General features: G+C 68.8%; 1 protein-coding gene across 9 annotated transcripts in view; it reads left to right on the forward strand.

Moving 5' to 3' along the window:
• BRSK2 (BR serine/threonine kinase 2) overlaps positions 1 to 25,158 on the forward strand; it is a 50,598-nt gene that overhangs the window by 22,474 nt on the left and 2,966 nt on the right. For 3 of the 9 annotated variants that reach the window (XM_081536587.1, XM_081536583.1, XM_081536584.1), the window contains exons 2-19: positions 7,684 to 7,778; positions 8,020 to 8,105; positions 10,312 to 10,452; positions 11,313 to 11,429; positions 11,865 to 11,898; positions 12,085 to 12,153; positions 12,281 to 12,427; positions 13,001 to 13,032; positions 13,321 to 13,485; positions 13,572 to 13,669; positions 13,743 to 13,893; positions 17,271 to 17,331; positions 18,027 to 18,234; positions 18,509 to 18,557; positions 21,778 to 21,901; positions 22,413 to 22,593; positions 22,690 to 22,779; positions 25,102 to 25,149. In XM_081536587.1, coding sequence (XP_081392713.1) covers positions 7,684 to 7,778; positions 8,020 to 8,105; positions 10,312 to 10,452; positions 11,313 to 11,429; positions 11,865 to 11,898; positions 12,085 to 12,153; positions 12,281 to 12,427; positions 13,001 to 13,032; positions 13,321 to 13,485; positions 13,572 to 13,669; positions 13,743 to 13,893; positions 17,271 to 17,331; positions 18,027 to 18,234; positions 18,509 to 18,557; positions 21,778 to 21,901; positions 22,413 to 22,593; positions 22,690 to 22,779; positions 25,102 to 25,149 — 1,896 coding nt within the window. Of the gene's footprint in view, positions 1 to 7,683; positions 7,779 to 8,019; positions 8,106 to 10,311; positions 10,453 to 11,312; positions 11,430 to 11,864; positions 11,899 to 12,084; positions 12,154 to 12,280; positions 12,428 to 13,000; positions 13,033 to 13,320; positions 13,486 to 13,571; positions 13,670 to 13,742; positions 13,894 to 15,400; positions 15,467 to 17,270; positions 17,332 to 17,657; positions 18,235 to 18,508; positions 18,558 to 21,777; positions 21,902 to 22,412; positions 22,594 to 22,689; positions 22,780 to 22,960; positions 23,056 to 25,101; positions 25,150 to 25,158 lie in introns of all 9 variants that reach the window. The other 6 variants (XR_014067497.1, XM_081536581.1, XM_081536586.1 and 3 more) reach the window with 6 other exon arrangements.

A 25,158-nucleotide genomic window follows, 5' to 3' on the forward strand; every position in this document is an offset into this window, starting at 1 on the left:
GGAAGGGAGCCAGGCTTGCTGGTGTCGGCTCTCATAGATGCGCAGACCCTCACGTCCCTCCCCGATCCTGTCCTGATGTCTCAAGCCCCCGCGAGTGCTGAGGACTCTTGGGAACTGCCTGTTTCGAATGCACAAGGCCTCTGCTGCATTTGGGTGGGCGTGGGGAGGGGCCCAGCTAACAGTGAGTGACATGAAGACACATTTCACGTAGAAGAGTGAAAGTGTCAGCCACTCCACCATATCTGACTCTGTGACCCCAGGAGCCGTAGCCCGCCAGGCTCCTCTGTCCATGGAGTGCTCCAGGCAAGGATACTGGAGTGGGTAGCCGTTCCCTTCTCCAGGGGAACTTCCCGATCCAGGGATCGAACTCGGGTCTCCTGCATTGCAGGTGGATTCTTTACTGTCTGAGCCACCAGGGAAGCCCATGCTTACATAGCATCCTCTGGAATGAAGGGAAACCCTTCTGAAACGTACCAGGAGGTTGTGATGAGAGGAGATGGTGAATGCCGTGTGAGCCGAAGGCCTCGTGCACAGCCATGGGCCACACACACTGCCGCAAGCCTGGGCACTAGAACGACAGAGTCTTGTTCTCAGCTCCAGGGGTCAGAAGTCTGCAGGTGGCTCTCTGACCTTCTGAGGGAGGGTGGGCCCGGGCCCCTCACCCCCGCTTCCGGTGGCCTGCGGCTCTTCTGGAAGCACCACTGCAGCCTCCACCTCCATGTCCGCAAGGCCTTCTCCCACGTCTGTGTCTAGGCTCCGTCTGCTTTGTGTTTATGAGAACCTTGTCGTTGGACTTGAGGCCCACTTGTCCTACACGCAGGGCGATTCCTCCTGAAATCTGTGACTTAAATGCCTCTGCAAAGGCTGGTTTCCCAAAGAGGCTCACGGGTGGGGTCCAGGCTTTGGGACGTGGACGCATCTTCTTGGGGCTGCTGTTTGACCCCTGTGCACCTGGGTTTGGGGCCCCAGGCAGATCCCTGCCTACAGGCAGGAGCGCTCAGCCGCCACCCGGAGCACTCGTCCTACAGGACGAGGAGCCGATGCCCTTCCTGGAAGGGCTCCTTGCCCACAGCTGGCACCCGCGGGTGGTGGTGGGGGTAGTAGTAGGAGAGCCAGGTGGGCACAAGGGGTTAACCCTCACACTAGTGGGGTGGCCTCCTGCCCACCCTCAGGACCCCCACCCACCCAGGCAGACCCTGGAGGGGCCGTGTCAGGGGAAGAGATGGGTCAGTGTGTGTCACCACGGGGCATCGCCTTGAGACGAGGCAGCAGGCTCCTTCAAGCGGTGACCCTTGGGATCCCAAAGGAAGCTGAGCTCTCATCAGCATCTGACCTTGGAGAAAGGAGGCCGGCCATTCTGCCACGTCCCACTGGCCACACAGACCAGCCCTGATGCAGCCTGGGGAGAACCACACTGCCCTGGAGGCTGCCAGGGGTCCCTGGGGAGGACCACACTGCCCTGGGGGCCACTGGGGGTCCCTGGGGAGGACCACACTGCCCTGGAGGCTGCCAGGGGTCCCTGGGGAGGATCACACTGCCCTGGGGGTCGCCGGGGGTCCCTGGGGAGGACCACACTGTCCTGGAGGCTGCCAGGGGTCCTTGGGGAGGATCACACTGCCCTAGGGGCTGCCAGGGGTCCCTGGGGAGGACCACACTGCCCTGGGGGTCCCTGGGGAGGACCACACTGCCCTGGGGGTCGCCGGGGGTCCCTGGGGAGGACCACACTGCCCTGGGGGTCACCGGGGGTCCCTGGGGAGGATCACACTGCCCTAGGGGTCGCCGGGGGTCCCTGGGGAGGACCACACTGCCCTAGGGGTCGCCGGGGGTCCCTGGGGAGGACCACACTGCCCTGGGGGTCGCCGGGGGTCCCTGGGGAGGGTCACACTGCCCTGGGGGCTGCCGGGGGTCCCTGGGGAGGACCACACTGCCCTGGGGGTCCCTGGGGAGGACCACACTGCCCTGGGGGTCACCAGGGGTCCCTGGGGAGGATCACACTGCCCTGGGGGTCGCCGGGGGTCCCTGGGGAGGACCACACTGCCCTGGGGGTCCCTGGGGAGTACCACACTGCCCTGGGGGTAGCTGGGGGGTCCCTGGGGAGGATCACACTGCCCTAGGGGTCGCCGGGGGTCCCTGGGGAGGATCACACTGCCCTAGGGGCTGCCGGGGGACCCTGGGGAGGACCACACTGCCCTGGGGGCTGCCGGGGATCCCTGGGGAGGATCACATTGCCCTGGGGGCTGCCAGGAGTCCCTGGGGAGGATCACACTGCCCTGGGGGCTGCCAGGGGTTCTTGGGGAGGACCGCACTGCCCTGGGTTCTGCCAGGGATCTCTAGGGAGGATCACACTGCCCTGGGGGTCACCAGGGGTCCCTAAGGAGGACCACACCGCCCTGGGGGCCGCCGGGGGTCCCTGGGGAGGACCGCACTGCCCTGGAGGTCACCGGGGGTCCTTTGGGAGGACCACACTGCCCTCAGTTTTACCAGGGGTCCCTAGGGAGGACCACACTGCCCTGGGGGTCACCGGGGGTCCTTACACTGCCCTGGGGGCCACCAGGGGTCCTTGTGGGGCTGCATTCTGCCAAGGTGAGTGGACAGCAACGTACCGAGGTGGCAGGTGCAGACACACATGGGTCCTGAGCCGGGCCTGCGTCTCCTGCCTCATCACTCCTGCCCAGTGGGGCCTGGAGGGCTGGGGTAGGGGCTACTCCTGGCTCAGTTTCTTGGGGAGCCCCTCAGGCCCGTCCTGGTCCTGTGCACACCCCCCCCCCCATGCCTGCCGCCTGGGACACTCGGTGGCGCAGGCTCCTCTCTGGGCCTCATGGGCTGTTTCCTGAGCTCTGCCTCCACAACCACCCACTCTCCATCAAGAGGGCACATGGGAGCCCCGGTGAGGGTGAGCTGGGATCCTTGGGCCGGCACTCAGGTGGGGGGGTGTGGCCAGGGCAGAGCCGGGAAGCTGCAGGAGCAGTGGAGACCCCCACGGCGGCAGGACCTCAGAGAAGCCACAGGGCTGGCCTTGGGGGCAGGGCCTGGGAAGCCCTGGTCCCAGGGTTGGTCGCGGGCAGCCCGCAGGCTCTCAGCAGGACGCCAGAGGTGTCCCCTCCCAGAGCGGGGGCTCAGCTCTGTCCTGCTCCTTCTGTTATGGTAACAAACTGTGCCTGCCCCCACTGCCCTCCAAGCTCCCTGGTGCTGGTGTGGGAAGCTGGGCTGGGAGGCAGGGCTGGCTCAAGGTGGCAGCTGCGCTGACTCACTTCCCCAGGAGCCAGTGTGGAGCGGCATCCCCCGCCCTCGTCCAGGGAGAGCCCCGCAGGAGGGGCGGCGGGCTGTCCGTTCCGTCCACCCCAGGAGAGCAGCATCCCCCACACCCCCACGGCGAGGTTGCAGAGGTGGTGGAAACTGGGTCACCGTCAGCTGTGCCTGTGGCCCCAGGGAGCTGGCCACATGGTCCAGCGGCACAGTGATGGTCATGGGGGGGCATCCACCCGCCCCAGGGTCAGTGACCTTTAGGTGGTCCCGTGAGCATTAGCAGCTGGACACAGGTGTCTCCTGAGGCACCGAGAGGGGCTCTGGCAGGTCCAGGCTGCCCTTCTCTCCTCCTGGCTCCGCGGAAAGCTGAGGGGAGGGGCCCTCGGGTGCCTGGCGCTGGGCTCTGGCGCGTCCTGTGCCCCCTCCCGCTCAGCCTGGTCACCCGGGCCCGAGCCCCCAGCACGGGGAGGCCGGTGTGGGCACACTGACGGGGCTTCGCAGGAGCGCGTGTGTCCCATCCCTTCCCCGCAGAGACTGTTTCCTGTCCCTCAAAGACCTGGGGTTGTCAGACCTAGCTGGGCGTCCTCAGCCCCTGCTCTGTCAGCACCACGGACAGCGGCCGGGGCCGCCCCGCGGCGAAGTGGGTTCCAGTCCGCCTCCGCTTCCGCGCGCTCCCTGCGTACAGAGTGACTTAGATCAGCAGTGCGGACTCGGGGCTGGGGCCCTCCCGCTTCCCCAGAGCCTCCAGGAGACAAGCTGACTCCTCACCCTTTCATGAGCCTTCACCCTCTTTTGGGGGGCGTGTGGCAGAAGCCACAGGGAGGGGTCTCTGGGGTGGAGTGGAGGTGCACGGCCGGGGGGCCTCGAGTGGCTCTGAGCTCAGGACACAGCATGGAGGGACGGATTGCCTGGGGAGCTGTGCTGCGCTGCCCGCCCGCGGGGGCTGGGGGCCGAGGGCAGCACACCTCAGCTGGGCACCTCGAGAACTCGGCGAGGGGAGCCTGGGGCCTCCCGTGCCAGCCCAGGGCTCTCCCTGCCCGGCCAGGCCTGCAGAGGCTCATTGCTCAGGGAAAGGGGGGGAAACAGTGCTGGAGGCTGGGGCGCAGTCTGGGGATTGTCCCCCCACCATGTCTGTAGGGAGGGGGGTCCCCAGGCAGTCCTGCTGCCCCCTCCCCCCTCAGCCTCCACTGCCCTGCGGGGCCACAGGGCTGGGCCTGGGGTGCAGAGGCCCCCCCCCTCAGGTGCGGCAGCCCCCGGCAGTGGAGTCTGGGCCCACCCCTGGGGCTCCCTCCAGGACGGTGGTCCTTTGTGCTCTGCCCTGTCCTCCAAGCTGGTGGTCCCCACGTTGCTGAGCCCTCCAACAGGGTCTTTTCCAAAGGACCATGACCAAGAAGAAAAGGAAGGTCAAGGATGACCAGAGGGCCTGGGTGAGGCATCTGCTCGGGACCACCCCACCAGGCCTCCGACCCCACAGGCCCTCCAGCCCCCTCCCTGCAGGTCTGAGGCCCCAGGGCTGCAGCCTGAGCCACGAGCCTCCCCCTCCTGCTTCCCCCGCTCCCAGGCCCCCAGTGCTCTGACATCCTTCCTCCAATGGCTGGGAGCAGGAGCCAGGCGCCTGCTGCAGAGGGTGCTGAGCCCTGCCCGGAGAGCGCCCTGCCTCCTGTGACTGCCTCGAGGCCCGCGGGCCCAGTGGCTGAGGGGAGGGCAGGGCTGCTCGGGAGGCTGGGCCACCTGGGTGGGGGAGGGTCCCTACGGTCGGCACCTGAGCCCAGGTGCTGGAGTCTGCACTCAGCCAGCGGCCCCTGCATCCCTGGACTCCCCAGGCTGTGCTCAGGAAGCCTGCCAGGGGGGTTGCCCATGCCCACGCACACATATTCGTGTGCCTGCTGGGGTGCAGTGGGGACCCCGTGGCTGGGTCCAGGGTCCTTGAGTCTGCCCTGAGGAGCCCTCCCTGCAGCCCTGGGCGCTGAACAGTACTGCCAGTTTCTCCAGCAATTATCTGTGACACTGTATACTTTTCTTCTCTTGACTGTGCCCAAATTTGCTGTAAAGACAATAATTAGAGATAAAGTCACAATTGGAAAATGAGCCTGAGCAGTTGGAGGGCTGGTAATTGGAGCGGTCCTGGGCTTCCCTCACAGACCCTCCCGAGGGTGCACTCTGCTCCCTGCCTCCAGGGAAGTAGTGGGGCTGCTTGAAACCCAAATGGCCTGGGGCTGCAGGAGACCGGCACACCCAGGGGGGCACAGAAGCTCCACCTGACAGGGGCACCTCCATGCTGGGCTTTGCAGGGTGTGTAGGAATCCATGCGCAGTAGACTTTTGGGGACAGAGGCAACAAGCGGGAGAAGATGAAGGCAGGGAGGAAGCCAGCAGAGTTCTAGGCCACGGCCCAGGGCAGCCCGCTGACCCCCAGCCACGTGTCCCTGGTCCCCAGGCCCAGAGCAGCTGCCCGCCTGAGTGGGGCGTGTCCCGGGCACCTTGTCCGCTGGGTTCTCGGTCCTCCAGGCCTGTGTGTTGGTGTCTCACGGCCCCAGTGCACCGTCAGCAGACTGCCTGCCGTGATTATTGGGGTGAGGGGGGGTTGGCGGCGGCAGCCACCTCACACCCCGCTTCGGGGGCCACCTGTGTTGCCCCCCAGGCCGCTGTTGAGGTGAAACTCATGTTCTCTCGTTGCCCACGTGTCTCTGAGTCCTGCCTCCTGAGGACACACGTGTAGGGGTGTGTGTGGGCACTGGTGTGCCAGGCCCCCGTGCAGGGTGTGAGGCTCAGCGGTAGGGCCGCTGGCGACTCCCCAGGAACCCTTGCCTGTTCTGTCTGCAGTTTGTCCTGCATCTGCCGTGGGCCTTGGAGGGGCTTGTGTCCCCGGGAGCAGCTGGGCGACCGTGACTGCGGCTCCTTGAGGCCTGTCCACCTTGTCTGGGTGAGGGGTCTGTGCCAGGCCCTGTTGCCATCCTGGAGGCCATTCTGGAGGCGTGGAGGCCCCAGGCCTCGGCTCTGAATCGCTGACACCGCTGCTACCCCTGCCCCCTGGGGCCCGCTCGCTCTGCTGTCTCCTGACCTGAATCACAGGCTCAGATCAAAGGCAGCTGGTGAGAGCCCCAGGAGCCGCAGCCCTTCCCCGGCGGGAGCCGGGGCTCAGCAGGCACCCCTGCGGGGCCTCCGTCCTTCCCTGAGCTGAGGAGCTTCACGGGCCCCAGGCTCAGGGCTCAGGGCTTCCACCCGGCCTGGTCCCCCGCCCTCATCCAGCCCGTGTGCCTCTGGGGAGCACAGATCACCTCCCAGCCACCTTGGGCGAGGGGGCAGTGGGCAAGGAGGAGGACTTGAGCTGCTGGGAAGGTGTGAGCGCTCATGAAACGACCCCAATGGTCAGATAGAGATGCACGCCCCTTAAGGGAACCTGCATGTGGCAAAAGATTTGTTTCCCAAGCGAAGGGCTTTGCAGTTTTCTGAGAGCTGCCCCACAGCAGCATCCAAAGGGCCAAGTGCAAACCCAGCTGCTTGGAGCCACGAGCCGCGTTGAGGTCGCAGCTAGAGCGGCAGCAGAGTGTGAATGAGACGGGCGTCCGCGCTCCCCACCCCTCAGCACCAGCCCAGGTCGAGCACAGGCTGCCGTGCTGGGGAGCCCGGCGTCTCCCCTGGGGCTGCCTCTGGGTTCCCACGTGCTGGAGGCGGCTCCAGCTGTGGTGGTCACCTCTGTGCCCATTGAGGAATGTCCAGGCGGGGCCCAGGCTGGGGAGGGGAGAGCACAGGGTGCCTGGCTCTGAGGCCACAAAGGGCCCAGGAGGGCAGGGGACCGGGCTGGGGAGGGAGAGGCTGCCAGGGGCTCTGCCAGGGAATCTCCGTGGGGTCAGTGGCGGGGGGGCAGGTGCCCAGCTGTGCCCACATGGCCGGGAGGCAGTGAGCAGGACTGAGAGCCCCTACAGCATGCTGGTGACAGGAGAGGTGCGTGGACAGCATCCTGCCAAGGGAGGGGCCCTGCGCCTGCACCGGTGTCCTGGGGTGAGCGGGTGCCCGGGGCCCATCTGTCCAGAGGTCCTCAGGCCAGAAGGAGGTGATGGGTAGTGGTGCAGGATCGGTGAGGCTCAGCGTGGGGGGGGGCGTGTGGGACCAGGTGTTGCCCTGGGTCCCCACTGAGGGGCTGGGCTTGCGCTGAGGTCTGCGGAGGGACTCTAGGCATCATTGGTGAGGGAGTGAGAGCTGGACTGAGGCCAGGCTGGAGGAGGCCGAGGCCTCCGTGTGGCATGGGGCAAGGACTGTGCTGGGGGCAGCCTCTGGCCGGTGCCTGCAGAGTGGGGGCAGAGAGCTCCTGGGATCTGGCTCAGGACTCGCCAGGCGGGGCAGGAGCCCAGGGCCCCGGGGCTGAGTGAGGGGCCCTGAGGGCGCAGTGTGAGCTGGGGCCCAGCTGGACAGGCTCTGAGGCCTGTTGTCCCCCCAGGCCTGGTGAAGCTGGGGATCCACTGTGTCACGTGCCAGAAGGTGGCCGTCAAGATCGTCAACCGCGAGAAGCTCAGCGAGTCTGTACTGATGAAGGTGAGGGGGGCGGACGGGGGCCCTGCCGCCGGTGGCCGTGTCGGTCGGGGGCACGAAGTTCAAGATGCTCCAGGATACCCGGGTGGGGAGCTGGGAGCTCACGGAAGGGGACCCAGGGGTGGGCTGGCAGGGACGGGGCGCAACCGGGGGCAGGGGCGGGGTGGGGAGGGCAGGGACCTGGCACCGCTGGGGGGCAGGGAGACCCCTCAGGGGAGCCCCGAGTGACGGCGGCCCACCGCAGGTGGAGCGGGAGATCGCGATCCTGAAGCTGATCGAGCACCCCCACGTCCTCAAGCTGCACGACGTCTATGAAAACAAAAAATATTTGTAGGTATTGCTGGGTGCGGAGAGCGGGGCGGGGCCTCCTGGGGGCAGTGCTCCGGGGGCGGGGCCTCCGAGGGCGGGGCTCCGGGCGCGGGGCCTCCTGAGGGCAGTGCTCGGTGGGGCTGGGCTCCGGGGCGGGGCCTCCGGGGGGCGGGGCTCCGGGGGCGGGGCCGGAGGCACTCAGGCCCTTTCCCCAGCCCCCTGACCCTCGCGCAGCCCCCGCAGCCCCCACGTGCTCCTCACAGGGGTGGGGACCCCAGGCTGGCTGGCTGTACTGTCGCCACAGCCTGCTGTCCGGATGCCGAGCTTGGCTGATCTCCCGTCACCACCGAGGCCGGCGGACCTCTCCCTGCGTGGGCAGACCGCACACGTGGCCCTTTCCCGCGCGTGGCCTCAGCGAGCGCACCCAGGGTGGGGCCGCCCGCTCACAGGGTCACCGAGGGTGCGTCGGCTCTGCTGCTGCCGCGGGCGTGGCTGGAGGCAGGGCCCGCGTCCTTGGGGCAGCGGCGGAGCGAGAGGGTGCGGTCAGGAGGACGGTCTAGCACCGCTCCCGCAGGCCCGCTGCCCCAGGGGCTCCTCGGGTCTCCATCCCGGCCCTGACTGCGCCCTGATGCACACAGGCCGGCCAGCCTGAGTGGCTCTGTCTTGGGCAGCCCTGGGGGAGCAGGGGGCCCAGAGCCCCACCAACAGCCCCCTCCGAGTGTTCGGTGGCAGACGGTGTGACACAAGCCGCCCCTACGGGGCCCCAGGAAGAACAGGGCCCCCGCACCACAGGCCTGGGGGCTGAGGGGGGCGGGGGTGGTCCTGGGCCCCCGACACTGGTGAACTGGAGCCTCCATCAGGACCACGATGAGGGGTCTCCCCTCCTGTCCACATCATCCCCGTTGGCCTGACTGGGGACCCACCTGGTCGTGTCTCAACGGCCCGTGAGCCTGGGGTGCGGGTGGGTGCTGGGCAGGTCTTGCCCACAATTGCACACAGGAGGCAGTCACGTGTCCTCCTGTTCTGATACTTATGGGGCTGCTGGGCAGAGAGTGGGGCTCCTAGGAGGCCCCCAGGATGGGCTAGAAGCAGGGAGGGACTGGGGATGACAGGCCGGGTGGGGGACACGGTCAAGACAGGCTGGGTGACAGGACAGGATGCTGGGAGGACGGGCCTGGCTGCTGCTGGGCCCAGCGCCTTCCCAGGGCGCCAGGGTGGGCCGGGAGCCTGCAGGTGGGAGCTCAGGCAGGGCCTCTGCCCCTGAGCTGGGGGCACCACCTGGCCTCCCTCTCAGGAACACGGCAGGCCCCAGGAACCGCCCCTCTCCCCGCTGACATCCCACCGTGTCCCAGTCCCTTCCTCCTCCAACTCCTCCTCACCACAGACAGGCTGCCTGCACCCCACCGGCCCCTCCACTTCTGTAAGACCAGCTCCTGATGCCACCCCCCCCCCAGGCCCACACCCTTGTCCTTGCCTGCCCTGGTCCCACCGCATGGCCCCTGTCACCTCCCTCCTGGCCCCAAGCCTCCTCAGACCACCAGAACCACCCCTGACCGGCTCCCACCAGGGGTTCCTCAGGGTCTGTGCTCAGCTTGAGTCCCAGCTCCCCTGAGGACCACCCCCCACCTCACCCCAGAAACCAGCTCCTCAGGCTCCACCCAAGGGAGGCTCAGCTACGACACATCCCACACAGCCCACTTTTCCTTTCAGAGGGCCGTGGGGTCCCTCTCCCCCCTACACCACCCAGCTGTGTTGAGCCAAGTTGGGGGCAGTCACTACCGGCCATCTGGACACCCACCCAGGCCCCTCCTCCCCCCAGGCCCCTCCTCTCCACCAGGCCCCTCCCCCCACCCTGCCGCACATCTTCCCAGACCAGCTGTGCCCTGCCCCCTCCCATCCCTTTTGAGGTCTGCCTTGCTGGCCCAGGCTCCCTGAGGGTCTGAGCATCTGACGTGTCTTCGCTCATCCAGGAGCCCAGGGAGGGCCTGGAAGGACCAAACCTCGGGCTCACGAGAGGGTCAGCCACCTCAGTGCCCTCTGGCCTCGAGGCTCGTTGTGGACCTGTTCCCTGGGCCTGCCAGGAGGGGAGTGGGCGGGCACCCACCTGCCGAGGGGCAGTGCTGGGGCTTGGTGAAGAACGGTAGTGGGACCAGGTGGTGGTCCGCCGCCTCTGGCCAGCGGTGTCCTGGCTGGGTGTGCCCACTCAATGCTTGCCTGCCCCTTGCAGATACCTGGTGCTAGAACATGTGTCTGGTGGAGAGCTCTTCGACTACCTGGTCAAGAAGGGGAGGCTGACCCCCAAAGAGGCCCGGAAGTTCTTCCGCCAGATCATCTCTGCGCTGGACTTCTGCCACAGCCACTCCATATGGTGTGTCCCCGCCCACCACGTGCCCCGCCCCCACCAGGCACCCCCTTGCCCCTCCAGGCACCCCAGTTCAGTTCAGTCGCTCAATCGTGTCCACCTCTTTGAGACCCCATGGACTGCAGCACACCAGGCTTCCCTGTGCATCACCAACTGCCAGAGCTTGCTCAAACTCATATCCATTGAGTCGGTGATGCCATCCAACCATGTCATCCTCTGTCGTCCCCTTCTCCTCCCACCTTCAATCTTTCCCAGCATCAGGGTCTTTTCCAATGAGTCAGCTCTTCGCATCAGGTGGCCAGAGTATTGGAGTTTCAGCTTCAGCATCAGTCCTTCCAATGAATATCCAGGACTGATTTCCTTTAGGATGGACTGGTTGGATCTCCATGCAGGCACCCCAGGCACCCCATTCCCCACCAAATAGCCTCCATCCCTGCAGGTGTGCCTCCCCCGGCTCTTGCACTCCCCCCCCACCCCGCCCACCCACTGGATCAGACAGTATATCCCTACTGACCCCGTCGGGGCATCACAAAGCTTTCTGCCAGGTACCCAAATCTTGATGCTTTCAGAGGCCCGGGGGCCAGGGCATCCTTGGTCGGTTGGTGCTGGCCCAGAGCAGGTGTGAGGTGTGGTGGGGGAAGCAGGAAAGGGGAGAGACTCCAGGGAGTAAAGCAGAGCGTGCCCATCACTGGCAGCCCTGTTCGCCCATCCTGCCACCCTGCAGCCATCGGCCCGAGGGAGACTTCCGATTGGCCGCTGGTGACATCAGCAGACTGCGCTGCCATTGGCCTCGTGCTGTGAGGGCGGAGTTTTAGGGGGGCCGGGGGCTCTCGCAGCGGTCAGCCTCAATCCCGCCTTCTTTCCAGCCACAGGGATCTGAAACCAGAAAACCTTCTGCTGGACGAGAAGAATAACATCCGGATTGCAGACTTCGGCATGGCGTCGCTGCAGGTTGGCGACAGCCTGCTGGAGACCAGCTGCGGGTGAGCTGAGCCCCAAGCCGGCCTCCGGTTCTACACGGGCCAGGACAGTGGCCGCTGCCTGGCCCCGTGGCTGCCCCGCCAGGTGGCCCCGCGGCCCCCGAGGCCCCCATGGCCTGGGCTGGAGGCAGGGGCTCGGCTCCCCTCCTGCCCTGTGCACCCTGTGGTCCTGCCTCTGCCCGCCGGCTCCTTGGGTCCCTGGCTCTCGGGAGCATGCAGAGGGTATGAGTTTGTGGGAGAATTGGCACCAAAGCCCTGGTCCCCCAAGTAGGGCATCCATGCGAGGCAGAGTCTAGAGGCGTGGAGTGGGGGTCATCCCGCCCTCAGTCTCCTCCACGTGCTGCCGTTCTGTGGGGCAGCCCAGAAGTCCAGCGGATGGGATGGCCAGGGCAAGGTGCGTCCTGAGCCTCCTGCCCTGACTTCGGCTTTTGCCTTCAGGTCGCCCCACTATGCCTGTCCGGAGGTGATCCGGGTAAGTAGCCAACCCACCCCAGCCCCTGTCCAGCCAAGAGGCCTCCCTGCCCCGCTGATTGCAGACCCCCAGGTCGAGGCCTGGCCGCCTGTCCGAGGCACCGCCCCGGGGCCAGCGCCTCCCGGACCTTCCGTCCCCGCAAGGATTCCAGCCCTGTGCCCCCGCCAACCCCAGTACTGTCCGCAGGGGGAGAAATACGACGGCCGCAAGGCAGACGTGTGGAGCTGCGGCGTGATTCTGTTCGCGCTGCTGGTGGTGAGGCTCCCCGCGCCCCCCGCCCCGCCCCGCCTCGCCGCCCCTCCCCGCGGCCCCCACCCCCGCCCGCCCCTCCCCTCCCCACCGTGGGCCCGCCCCACCCGCCCTGACCCCGCCCCGTCCGCAGGGGGCGCTGCCCTTCGACGACGACAACCTGCGGCAGCTGCTGGAGAAGGTGAAGCGCGGCGTCTTCCACATGCCGCACTTCATCCCGCCCGACTGCCAGAGCCTGCTGCGCGGCATGATCGAGGTGGACGCGGCGCGGCGCCTCACGGTGCGCGCGCCCGGGCAGGGCCCCGCTCCGGAGCGGGGCGGGGGACCAGGGTCTGGGGGGCCAGGGTCTGGGGGGGACCAGGGTCTGGGGGGACCAGGGTCTGGGGGCCCCCCGCCCCCGCTCTGAAAGAGGCCCAGCGCGCCCCCGTCGGGGCGGAGCGCCGCCTGCTCTCCCTGCGCGCAGACCCCGCTCGCCCGCGCCCCGCTGCCCCCGCTCCCCTCCTTCCGCCCCGCCCCGAGCCCCGGGGGGCTCCTGCTGCCCACCCCGAGGCGCCCTCCCCCTGCTTGCAGCCCCACTCCCCCTAGCTCCCCGCCGTCTCCGGGGAGGCCTGTCCTCTCCCCCGTCGGGTAGGTAGGCTCAGGGCGCTAGCCAGGCGTCTGGGATGGCCCCCCTCGGTGAGCCCCCTCCCGCCCCCGGCTCCACATCTGCCCCCCCCCACCCCCTGCACTGTCCTCGCCGTCTGGCTCGCTCCGCTCAGCCCCCCGCCCCGCCCCTCTGCTCCTGCCCCCTGGCCTCCTAACAGCGGCCTCCGCTCCTTCCTCGTACTAACTCCCTGTTTCTCTTTCCTTGTAGCTAGAGCACATTCAGAAACACATATGGTATATGTAAGTAGCTTTTCCTGCCCTCATCGCCCGCTTTGCCTGCCTCTGTGGCCCAGAGGGCCCGCTAGGGACGGCGGGGGGAGGGCCCGGCCCAGCGCAGGCCTGCCTCCAGCCTCGGGCCCCCAGCCAGCTCTCGGGGACCCTGGCCAGCCCTTGCTGGGCACAGGCAGGACGCAGGAGGTGTGCAGGAGCCGGGCGCAGGGAGAGCAGCAGGACTCAGGCCCAGGGCCGGGGAGCGGGCGAGGAGCCTTGGGCGTGGCCAGAGGGACTGACTGGGCCCTGTCCCCGCAGAGGAGGCAAGAACGAGCCGGAGCCGGAGCAGCCCGTCCCCCGCAAGGTGCAGATCCGCTCGCTGCCCAGCCTGGAGGACATCGACCCCGACGTGCTGGACAGCATGCACTCGCTTGGCTGCTTCCGGGACCGCAACAAGCTGCTGCAGGATCTGCTGTCCGAAGAGTGCGTCTGGGGGCCTGCCTGGGGGCGGGGGCTCCGCCCTGCAGGGACCCCTATCCACGCTTCCCGGCACCTCTCACTGTCTGCAGGGAGAACCAGGAGAAGATGATCTACTTCCTCCTCCTGGACCGGAAAGAAAGGTACCCGAGCCACGAGGACGAGGACCTGCCGCCCAGGAACGAGATAGGTACGGGGTCCCCGGAGGGCCGGCCCGCGCCGCCCCTGTAGGCTGCCGGGCCCTGACCCCACTCTGCACGCAGACCCGCCCCGGAAGCGCGTGGACTCCCCGATGCTCAACCGGCACGGCAAGCGGCGGCCCGAGCGGAAGTCCATGGAGGTGCTGAGCGTGACGGACGGCGGCTCCCCGGTGCCCGCGCGGCGAGCCCTCGAGATGGCCCAGCACGGCCAGAGGTGCGTGCCTCCTGCTGCCCCGGCCGGGCGGCGCCCTTCACAGGTGGTGCTGGACCGGGCCTGGCTCTTCTCTGCACCCCGGCCCAGGGGCTGGGCCAAGGCCGCTGCGTGGCACTGGGCTGTGCTGTGCCTGGGGGGCGGGGAGCCTGCATGGGCTGCCCTGGCTGCACTGAGCTGGGCTGGGCTGGGCAGGGCTGGACTGGGCTGGCTGGCTGAGCTGAGCTGGACTGGGCTGGGCTGAGCTGGAATAAGGTTATCCGGGCTGAACTCTGGGCCGGAGCAGACTGGGCTGGGCTGGGCTGGACTGAGCGGGGCAGGGCTTTGCTTGGTTGGCCTGGGTCGGACTGGATGGGGCTGGGCTGCAGTGGGTTAGACTGGGCAGGGCTGGGCGGAGGTCAGCTGTGTTCAGAGCCGCAGCCCAGAAGGCTTAACCCCGGCTGATGCTGAGCCCGTGTTTGGGTCAGCTGTGGCCACGCAGGGGTCAGGGACATGGAATCTTGGGGTCTGGGGTCTGGGCCCCCCAGAGGAGGGGCAGGCATCAGGGCCCTGCAGAGCCTCTGCTGCTCCCGGGACGCTGGGTGAGACCAAGCCTCCCTGTCCAGGCAGGGCCTTCAGCCCTCAGGGACGCCCCAGGGAGGGAGCTCCTTGGGAGATCTCACTGCAGGAGCCCTGGCCACACCGGTCAGCTGGGTGCTCGGTCAGCTGAGTGCTCGGCGCTGGGGCCAGCCAGGCCTCTGAGGAACTGCAGGCTGCGAGCCCCCATCAGGATTAAACCGGCCACCAACCCACCGGCCACGGCCCCCACACCCGGTGGTCCCAGTCCCCACCCTCTGGGGTCCCAGCCTCTGGGGCCATCTCCAGGTCCGCAGGCCACCGTGGTCCACCGCCCGCAGGCTCCTGCCCCGGGGTGGGGGGCGGGGAGGAGCAGGAGGAAGGTCCTGCTTGTCCGGGCGCGCCTCTCCTGGAGGGGCCCCCAGAAAGGCCGCCGCCGTCCTTTTCGAGCCTTGTGCTGGCTTCCGGTTCCAGAGCTGCGGGCGGGCTGGGGGCTCGCCGGCCTCCCCCTGCCCCGCACACCCCACCTGCCTGCGCGGGCGGCCATCCTGCTTCCGCTCTGGCTTTCAGGCCCGCGTGCCTCGGGCGGCGAGGGGCTGGGGCGGGGTCAGGGGGTCAGCCATCCCAGGGTCACCAGAAAGCCGCCCCCTCCCCGCAGCCCGCCCCAGCCCCCCGCACTCTCTGCTCCCCCTCAGAGGCTGCTTCCCCCCAGCTTGGCCCCTTGTCGCCGCCCCTGGGCCGTGACGGGTGTCCTCCGAGGCCGGGCCAGGCCGTCCTGCCCAGCAGGCCGCCAAGTGTGCTGCCCCTGGCGCTCCTGCCTGACCGGCCCTCCTCCTGTGCGCCTGGCCTCGGCCGGGGGGCTGTGCCCAGCTCCGAGGTGTGGAGGGCCGGCCTCCTGGACCGCCTGGTGGGGCCGCAGCAGTAACTTTGTTTTCTCGCTTTGTTCCCGCTGTAGTAAAGCAATGTTCAGTAAAAGCCTGGATATCGCTGAAGCCCACCCCCAATTCAGCAAAGAAGACAGGTATACACCGTGCCCCCACCCCCCGCGCCCCAGCCCCACAGACAGCGGCGGGCCCGGGGGCAGGGCTGGGCCTCGGGTGGCCTCCCCACTCTGGCGAGGGAGCCTTCCCGCGAGCCGGGGGAAGGGCCAGGTCAGCTTAGGCTGACGCCCAGGAGGAGGAACGCGGCTCCCCAAGGCGGGCCGGTAGACCGGACTCTCCCCGCCCTGGGTCCTGGGCTGCCGGCCGTGAGGGCTCCCCCAGCCTGCCCTCGGCTGTGGTCAGAGGGTCTCTGGGCCTGTTTGGCTCCCCTTCCCCACTCCATACTGGCCTGTGTCCTGGGACTGCCCTGCTGTCCACAAGGACCAGAGTGGAGGTGGTCGCGCTGGGCGCTGCAGGCTCCCCAGGAAGGGGCAGGAACTGTGCGGGTCCCAGGAGGCCCTGCATGCGGCCTGGCCCTCCGGGCCAGCACCCCACCTGCAGGGTGGCAGCGCCCGTGGCAGGGCCTTGCTTGCCCTGGAGCCGCCCCCCCAGCTCCCCCTCTGTGCCCCCCCACCCCCGGCTGCTCCGCACTGGCGTGTCCTTCCCACAGCTCAGCTTCCAGGGTTAGACAGCAGGGCGTGGACGCGGCCCGTCTCTCTGCTGCTGCTTCTCTGCTTCCTTTGTGCCGAGCGGCAAGCTCGTGGCTGCTGCCCCTGCGGGCCGCGGTGCAGGGTGGGCCCCCGCTGGGACCGCCGCCCCAGCTCCGTTTCACGTCTGAGAGCTTCGGGCCCAGCCTGGCCTGGATGCGGGCGGACTGGGCGGGGGCTGCCGGGGGCAAGGTCAGCGCCGTGCCAGCTCCGTGGCTGCGTCAGGTTGGGGGGTCGGAGGGTCATCGCCGTGGGGCTCCAGCCCACGGGTGCCGGGGGCCTGCCCAGCGGGGGCCCAGGGCTGGCCGCGGCGGGGCAGGGTGGCTGGGCGGGCGGTGTGGACGCCCTTCACTCTGTTCTGTCCTCTTCTCTCCTGTGGCCGCCTCCACCCCTCCGGTTTCCTTCCTCTAAGGATGGCCGGTGCCGGCGCCCAGGGGTGAGCGGGCGTCTCCTTCCCCTCGAGGCCACGTGGGTGGTGGAGCAAGGCCTCACAGGCCCGGGCCTGCCCCGAGAGGTGTTGGTTCCTTCCCCGAGGGGGCAGTGGCCACAGTGGTCTCCACCGGGCCTTCTGGGGCAGTGACCTCTCTGTGGTCGTGCCCAGGCCAGATCTGCAGGCCACATGGGGCCGGGGTGGACAGAGTCCACGTCCCCGCTGATGGCCATGGCAGGCACCATGCGAGTGGGGGGAGGGCTGTGGGTGGCTCTGGCCCACACAGGTGGGCCGTGGGCATGGAGGGGCTGGGCTGGTGCCCAGGCGCCAGGGGGTGAGGCACTGGGTGGAGTGTAGGACTCTGGGTCTGTGACAGCTCAGCCTGGAGGTTCAGCTGGGCTCGGGTCAGTGGGCGCGTGGAGAGGAGACCACGGCTGGGGGCTGCGTTCGGCTCCTGGAGCCCTGCCTCCCCTGTCCTTCAGCTCACCGGGCTCGAGGGCCCCTCTCTGCCCTCCGGGCCTCGGACGTGTGGCAGCTTCTGCGTGGGGGAAAGAGGAGCCCCCAGGCCGCCGGCTCCGGTGGCCTCCAGGGGCCCTGGCCCTCCTGGGCCTGGTGAGAGGCGGATGGGGATGGCAGGCCCGCCCTGGGCACTGCCAGGCATGCACTGGGCCGGAGCCGCCGCGGGGCTCTCTGCGGGCCCACCGGAGGGGAGAGGCGCCGGGAGCCCGTGGCCCCCCGTCTGAGCCGCCTCCGCGCCTGTGTCCGCAGGTCCAGGTCCATCAGCGGCGCGTCCTCCGGCCTGTCCACCAGCCCGCTCAGCAGCCCCCGGGTGAGTGGCCCCGCCCACGAGGGCGTGCCCCGGGGCGGCGGTGGGGGGCGGGGCGGCCGGGCGGGCCCCACCCTGCCTGCTGCTGGGGGGGGGCTCCGGCTGCTCTGGCTAACTGCACGTCTTCTGTTTTGTTTTCTCGTGTGTCGTTTTCTTTCGTGGCAAACGCTCCCCCCACCCGCCTGCCCCCCTCTCCTGCCCTGGGGTCCTCCCGGCGCTGTGGGTGCCTGCGGGGGGCGCGGCACGCGGGGCGCGGCACGCGGGGCGGGGCACGCGCTGGGCTCTGGGGGGGCCCCTGCTCTCCCCTCCGGCTCCCGCCTGCCCTGTAGCCTGTTAGAAAGTTCGTCCTGCCTCCCCCACCCCCCGAGCTCCCCTTTGTGGCCTGCCCCCCGGCCACCTCCGTGGAGCCTGAAGCTTGCCGGAGCGCCTCCCGGCCCGGACACCTCCTCCCTCCACAGGCCGCCCCGCGGCCCAACCCCAAGACCCAGACCTTGCCGAGCAAGGCCAAGCTGACCGACAAGCCGCTGCAGGGCACCAAGTCCAACCCACTCCCGGCTGGCACCCAGGCCCAGCCCCTTGTCCCAGGGGGCCTCAGCCCCCAGCCGGCCCTGCCCCCGGGCCCACCCACCCTGCCGTCGCCTGCCCGGCTCCCACCCCCTGGGACTGAACCAAACACCAAATCTGTCCCCACCATACAGGTGACCCCTCACCCCTCTCCGAGGGGCAGTCCCCTCCCTACCCCCAAGGGGACGCCTGTGCACACGCCCAAGGAGAGCCCGGCCGGCACGCCCAACCCCACGCCACCATCCAGCCCCAGCGTGGGAGGAGTGCCCTGGAGGACGCGGCTCAACTCCATCAAGAACAGCTTCCTGGGGTCGCCCCGCTTCCACCGCCGGAAACTGCAAGGTGAGAGTGGCCAGACACGGTGAGGGGTGCAGGGGAGGGGAGCTCAGCGGGGGGGCACGGTCCATCCTGGCCAGCAGGGCACACCAGCCGCACACCGTGTCAACGGGCAGGGCGTGGGGGGCGGTGCCACCTACCCGAGACAGCAGGGCCGTTTGGAGGCCAGAGAAGGCGAAACCTGGCTTCAGCACCAGGAGAGCGGACAGCTCCCCGTGTTTGCGGCCCTGCTGGGGGCGGGGCCGTCACCAAGCTTTCTCCCTGTCCTTCCCGCATGCAGTTCCGACGCCCGAGGAGATGTCCAACCTGACCCCGGAGTCGTCCCCAGAGTAAGTGGCTGTGCTCGAGCTCCGAGTGTGAGCTGCCGGCTCCTTCCCGCTGCCTGGACGTGGAGTGCGTGGGCATCCAGGATGGACCCTGGGTGTCAGGCCGGGGTCATGAGGGTGGTGGGACCTTGAGTGCCAGGGCAGGCACGGGGCCGGGGCGGTTATGCGGTCCTGCCCAGGTCTGCTCCGAAGCTGCAGCTTGGGCAGGGGGAGTGTAAGTGGCAGGGACGGTACAGCCATGCCTCAGAGTGACTGTCCGCTCCTGCTGTGAGCCACGGGCTCCACGCGGGGAAGCCGGCGGGCCCTGAGCCCCTGGAGGCCAGCTGTGAGATGCCCGTAGGAAGGGCCTCCACCCACCATCCCGCAAGAGGCAGAAGTGCGGCCTTGAGGTGACAGGGAGGCAGTGTGGCGCTGGATGTCTGGACACAAGTCCCCGTGTCTGGAGCTCAGACCCCCGAGAGGCCCCAGCCTCTTCTCCCTTCACCGTGTGAACGCGGCGTGCAGGGTGGACGTGGGCAGGGCCGCCGTGACCTCCCTGCAGGAGAAGCTCCGTTACCACAGCGTTGAGACCCTGCGCGGGGCCTGTGGACACGGCGCCGGTGTTGAGACCCTACGCAGGGCCTGTGGACACGGCGCCGGCATGGAGCTGAGGGGCTGCTACCCCCAGGGGCAGGGTCTCAGCGTCTCTGGGGCCCGCGCTGGTGTCCCTTCAGTCAGGATTTCCTGCCGTCATCAGAAGCTCTGGCAACCACGTTTGTAACTTGTTAGGTTTTCCAGAAAAGCTTTAAAAAAAAGCCTACCCAGAGCAGCGGACAGCACGCGCAGGCGGCCCGCAGCCTCTCACACCCACTCTCAAGTCCTGGAGGCCTCGTCCCCCCGCCAAGGGCCCCGGCTGGCACCCAGCCCCCACCCAGGGGGTGTGGCTGACGGGGGAGCAGACAGGTGGCCCTGGGGACAGGGGCATCCCCGCCACCCGCTCCTCGTGGTCACCTGCCCGGAGACGTCCCTCCATGTGGTCGCAGCCTCGGGTCCGTGGTGTGTGCGGTGTTCGCTCCCAGCCTGCACGATGGTGCAGACTCGGCTCCATGGGCGGGAACCAGGCCGGCGCCTCCATCTCCGGCCCATGAGCCCCGTCTCCTCCGGGAGGCCCAGCCTTTGCTCTCAGCGCCTTCCCCCAGCGGGTGAGGCTCAGAGTCTGCGTCAGTACCTGTAAGAGCTGCTCTTAGACAACGTGCCTTCACCTGCAGGCCCGGCGGGGCCCAGACTGAACTGCACAGGCCTTCCCAGCCCCTTGGGCTGCTGCAGACCCGACGCCAAGTGCACAGCTGGGCGCTCCTGTTACTCGGTCTCTTTGTCGAGGGACACGGGGCGCCAGCCCCCACCGCGGGCTCCAGAGCCGCCTCCTGGCCCTCGTCTGAGCTTCAGGCCCGCGGAGCTCTGGACGCGCCGACGGTTCCAGAGCCAGCAGGGTGTGGAGAAGGAGGCGAAGGTGGCCAGCTACCACCAGGGGCCGGAAAGGGCAGGTCCCGCATCTCTGCCTTGGAGGCCACGCCCAGAGGCGGGCTCCGGCCACACGAGTGGACACAGCCTCAGGGGGCAGGCTGCCTGCCGCTGCAGCATCGCCAGGAGCCCCAGAGCAGCTCCGGAAACGGGCAAGAAAAAGGGGAGACACACAGCAGGAGGACGCCCCACGAGCCGAAGACCCAGCCCAGCGCCCACAGGGCATCAGGTCCCACCACTCACGCTGCCAGCGCCGCCCGAACAAGACGTGGCCCGGCCAGCCCGACCCCTCCTGGGCGGGGCCCCTGCTTGTGGAGCCCTGGCCATGTCCACACTGAGCTGCTGGTGTCGGGCAGGTGCTCCCGCCAACGCTCGTCCACCGCCCGGCCTCTGGGTCAGGCCCTGCTTTACAGTGTTGGCCACTGACGCTCATCTCAAGGCCCATCAGGGGCTCCGTCCACCTCCAGGCTCAGCTGGTCACCGGCAGGATTCAGGCTCCTGGCCACGCAGGCCTCCCCATCACATCTGTCTGTCCCCGCTGTGTCTGACCATGTCAGTTTGTTCACATGAGGTGGAGGCCCCCTGGCCAGGGGGAGGCTGGCCTTTCAGAGCCTGATCTCTGGGGAGAGGCCCACCGCTCTCCTGCTCAGAAGCGAGTCTCAGGCCTCGTCCACCTATGGGAGGGGCCAGCACAGGCTGAATGCGGGAGGCAGGACATGGGCGCTGAGGGGGCGGCCTGGCCCAGAGAGGGGCCTCAGATGCAGCAGAGGGACGGAGGGTGATGGGCAGGGCAGGCAGGGTGCCCGCCAGGTGTGGGCTCTTGTGCGAGAGGGCGCTGCCGCCCTGGGTCCCTGGGGTGGCCCCTGCCCTGCCCCACGCAGCAGCTGGGCCCCCAGGGGTCGAAGCGACCTCCGTGTTCTAAGAGTAACCTGGGCTGGGGTGGCAGGCACCAGTCCCCGGGGACAGAGGGAGGGCAGGTGGCATCCGGGGCCCCCAGCCTCCGACCGTGTCACCCCTGCCCCCTGGGGCAGACCTGCGCAGGGTCCCTCACCCGCCCCACCCACACAGCCCCCGACGGGCACCTCTCCCTGGGAACCGCAGGGTAGCCGCTCAGCAAATCACCCCCAAACAGTGGCAGAACACAAGGCTGGGGCCGGGGGGCTCAAGAGTAGGGTGCCCCCCCTTCCCTCCTGACGGGGTCTCAGTGGCTGCTGCCCACACCCAGGCGGGAGGGGGTGGCTGTGGGACCAGGGCTGCGGGGTCAGGGGCGGGGGTGGTCAGGGGTCAGGATAGAGGGATGATTAGGGCGGGGGAGTCGGTCAGCATAGTGGAGTCGAGATGGGGTCACAGTCACGGCTGGGATGGGGGTCAGGGTCAGGATGAGGGTCAGAGCTGTGGGGTCACGGTCACCATGGTGGGCTCAAGGCAGGGGCTATGGGGTGAGGATCAGGATGGGGTCAGAGGTCAGGGTCAGGATTGGGGGGTCAGGACTGTGGGGTGAGGGTCAGGATAATGGGGTCAGAGATCAGGGTCAGGATGGTGGGGGTCAGGGCTGTGGGGTGAGGGTCAGGATAATGGGGTCAGAGGTCAGGGTCAGGATGGTGGGGGTCAGGGTAGGGGTCCAGTTAGGACAGCGAGCTGCCCACAACCTGGGGGGCGGACAGGCTGGTGCTCACGGCTTGGCTGGCGTGCCTGAGCTGACCAGCCATCTGCCCGCACCCAGGCTTGCCAAGAAGTCCTGGTTCGGGAACTTCATCAGCCTGGAGAAGGAGGAGCAGATCTTCGTGGTCATCAAGGACAAGCCGCTGAGCTCCATCAAAGCCGACATCGTCCACGCCTTCCTGTCGGTGAGCCTCACGCCATGTGGTCCCTGCCCCAGGGACCCCCACCTGGGCAGGGCCGGGGGGCAGGAGACGGGTGTCCCCTGGGGTGGGCCCAGGCCGGGAGTGGGGGTGCAGCCGCTCTGAGGAGGGGCCTGAGGCCTCGTCCTGGGGTGGGGGGCTCTGCGGGTCTGGTGGATTCGCCTGGGGCCTCGAGACTGTCCCGCGGAGCTTGGCGCCTGTCCTGTGTGCCCGCCTCCCACAGCCCCTCCGTGCAGAGGCTGTCAGCCAGACCAGAGCCGCAGGCCCCGCGTCCAGCCGAGCCGGGGCCTCAACCGTGAGGGGCGCTTCCCCTACACGCGGCCCAGGCTCTAGCCCGGCCTCTCCCCTCCTGCCGTTCAGGCCCTTCTTTCTGCTCCGTGTCGGGGTCCACCCCGTGTCGGGATCCATCTGCCTGAGGTGGAGAGCCCCCGCCGCTGGGGCCGGGGGCGTGGGGCGGCTCCACGAGACGCCCCGCTCACACTGCCTGTGCCCACAGATCCCTAGCCTCAGCCACAGCGTCATCTCCCAGACGAGCTTCCGGGCCGAGTACAAGGCGACAGGGGGCCCGGCTGTGTTCCAGAAGCCGGTCAAGTTCCAGGTGGACATCACGTACACAGAGGGCGGCGCCGCACAGAAGGAGAACGGCATCTACTCGGTGACGTTCACGCTCCTGTCCGGTGAGCCGCTGTGGAGGCCCGGGGCCGGCCCCAGGCGCGGGGCTGCAGCGCGGGGTCCCCGCTGGCCCTGCCCCTCACCCGCCCTGTCTCCCCCAGGCCCGAGCCGCCGCTTCAAGAGGGTCGTGGAGACCATTCAGGCCCAGCTGCTGAGCACACACGAGCAGCCCTCTGCCCAGCAGTTGTCAGGTGAGGGAGGGGCCCAGCTCGGCCGCCCGAGGGCTGGGGACAGGGTGCGGCCCCTCCTCGAGCCGCCTGGCCCGCAGCCGCGCGCCCCCAGGGAGCAGGGCCCTCCCGCACAGCGGCATCTCTGCACACCAGGGAGGTAGGGCCGCACGCCACACTGAAAGGCGCCTCTTGTCCACTGTAGAACCCCCCCCGCCAGCTCCAGGACTAAGCTGGGGTGCTGGGCTTAAGGGCCAGAAGGTGGCCACCAGCTACGAGAGTAGCCTCTGACGCTGGCAGGTAAGGTGTCCAGCCCCACCGCCGGGGCAGGGAGGGGGCTGTGGGCAGGTCCTCTGCGAGAGCCAGGCCGGCCGGAGGAGGGCGCCCTGCGCCCACCCACACATCCAGCGGCCGTCTCCCAGCCCTGGACAGGCCACGCGGGCCCAGCACCCAGCTGAGCAGCTGGACATGGGGCGGCCCGGCCCCAGGCCAGCAAGAGCGGGGTCCTCTGGAGTGACCAGGGTCCTGCCTGGGGCCCTGCGCCCTTGGGGTTGCCCACACAGCACCCTCCAGGGCGGGGGGCCTGGTACCCACTCTGGCTGATGTGAGGGGCTGTCTGCCACCCACCCTCCCCTAGACGGGCAGGACAGGGGGGCCTGAGGTCCAGGCGAAGCAGGAGCCTCCCAGCTGGGCCTAGAGGGGGGCACACAGGGGCCGGCGCTGCCCAGGCCTGCAGTGCTGGAAGCCCGGGAGCCCAAGGGTCAGCACTCTGGGCCCTGGTGGGGAGGGGGCTGTGGCCGCGTGGGTGTGGGTGAGCCCTGGGGCTCGTGCATGAGTGATGAGTGGCGTGTCAGGGAGGGCGTGCGGCGTGGGTTCGCGGCGGGAGATACGGCGGGAGATGCCAGCTGACCGCAAGGCCCACGTGGGGCCTGGGGAGCGCAGGGTCCAGCCTAAAGCCCCCCCAGAGCCCCCCTCTCAGGGCCCCCGTGGCCGGCCGTCTGTGCTTCTGTGTGGGGCCCTAGAGGCTGAGCGGCCCCTGTCCCTCCCCGCCCTGCCATGCTCACTCCATCATCTGTGTTCCACCTTCGCCCACTTGTCACGTGTGCCCCGCTGGTGGGGGGGCTGGGGCTGGAGGGCTCTGACCCACAGAGGGGGCCCACTGCCCTGGCCCTGGGAGCTGGCTGGCCTGGGTCCTGTGCCCTTAATGCCCCCACCTCAAAGGAGGCAGCGCTCCCAGGGGGAGGCCGAAGTTGAGGAAGGACAGCTTGTCCAGGGAAGCGAGTGGGGGGCCTGGTGAACTGCCTGGAGAACAGGGACACGGGCCCTCTTTGCTCCTGGCCAGGCAGAGTCCCACCCTAGGGGCCCCACCTGTCAGCCAGTGTCCCCCGGGCTAGGCCCCGGCCCGGTAGCAAACCTGGCGGAAGGACCCTTTTGCAGGGGTCCACCCCCGTGTCAGCTCTGGGTCTGAACCACCTCCCTGGAGACTGTTGGGTGCCAGCTCTGGGCCAAGCCCTTCTGTCCTGCCTTCCTTCAGGGAGCCCCGGACCTGGGGAGCTCAGTCTGGGACCCCCAGCCCCTCCCCCAAGGGTCGGTCCTTACCTGCTCCCTCCCTCTCATACTGGACTTGCTTGTCCGAAGAACTAATTCCTAGAGCCACTGGACGGGGGAAGGGGGTAGAAGCTGGGGCCTCCCTGGGGCGCCAGGCTGAGACCTGGTGACCACTCTAGCAGGACCCCGCCACAGCCTAGGGAGGGGCCCTTAGGGGGCCTGGCTGCCTTCCCCACCCGGCCCGGCCCAGCAGGGGGTGGAGAGGGTCGGGAACGGGGTGCCTCCCTGAGTCTGGGGCGAAGGGGAGCCTTGTAGCCACCGGGTGAAAGAGTGAGTGGTAGGCTGAGGACCCAAAGGAGGCCAGCACAGACCCCAGCCAGAGGCCTGGACCTCTCAGCTTCGAAGCGCGTGCCCTGGGCCCAGAGTCAAAGGAGAGGGAGGGCCAGGAACGACCCCCCAGTGCCCAGGAGAGGGGCCCCGCTCTCTGCTGCCCTCTGCTGAGTCCTGCCCAGCTCCTGGCGGGCGCCTCCTCGCTGAGCCCCGGACGCCACGTTCTGCCCGCCTCTCCGAGCCTCGGCCCTCTTAGCCTACCCGCGTTGGCCCCACCCCTCGGCCACAGCCCCGCCCTCTCTTGGCCACGACCACGCCCACAGCGTGACCACGGCCCCGCCCTAGGCCCCGCCCCCTCCCAGGGCCCCGCCCCCTCCCAGGGCCCGGCCTGAGGCTGCCACCAGCTCTAGGTCTGAGCTGGAAGCTGTGTTCACACGTCTCCCCTCCTCTCTCCGTTCTGTGCTCCAGACACCACTAACTGTATGGAAATGATGACGGGGAGGCTTTCCAAATGTGGTAAGAACC

This window comes from Giraffa tippelskirchi, chromosome 10, assembly GCF_054371585.1.
Source record: "Giraffa tippelskirchi isolate mGirTip1 chromosome 10, T2T-mGirTip1v1.2.pri, whole genome shotgun sequence".
In the NCBI taxonomy this organism is placed as follows: domain Eukaryota; kingdom Metazoa; phylum Chordata; class Mammalia; order Artiodactyla; family Giraffidae; genus Giraffa; species Giraffa tippelskirchi.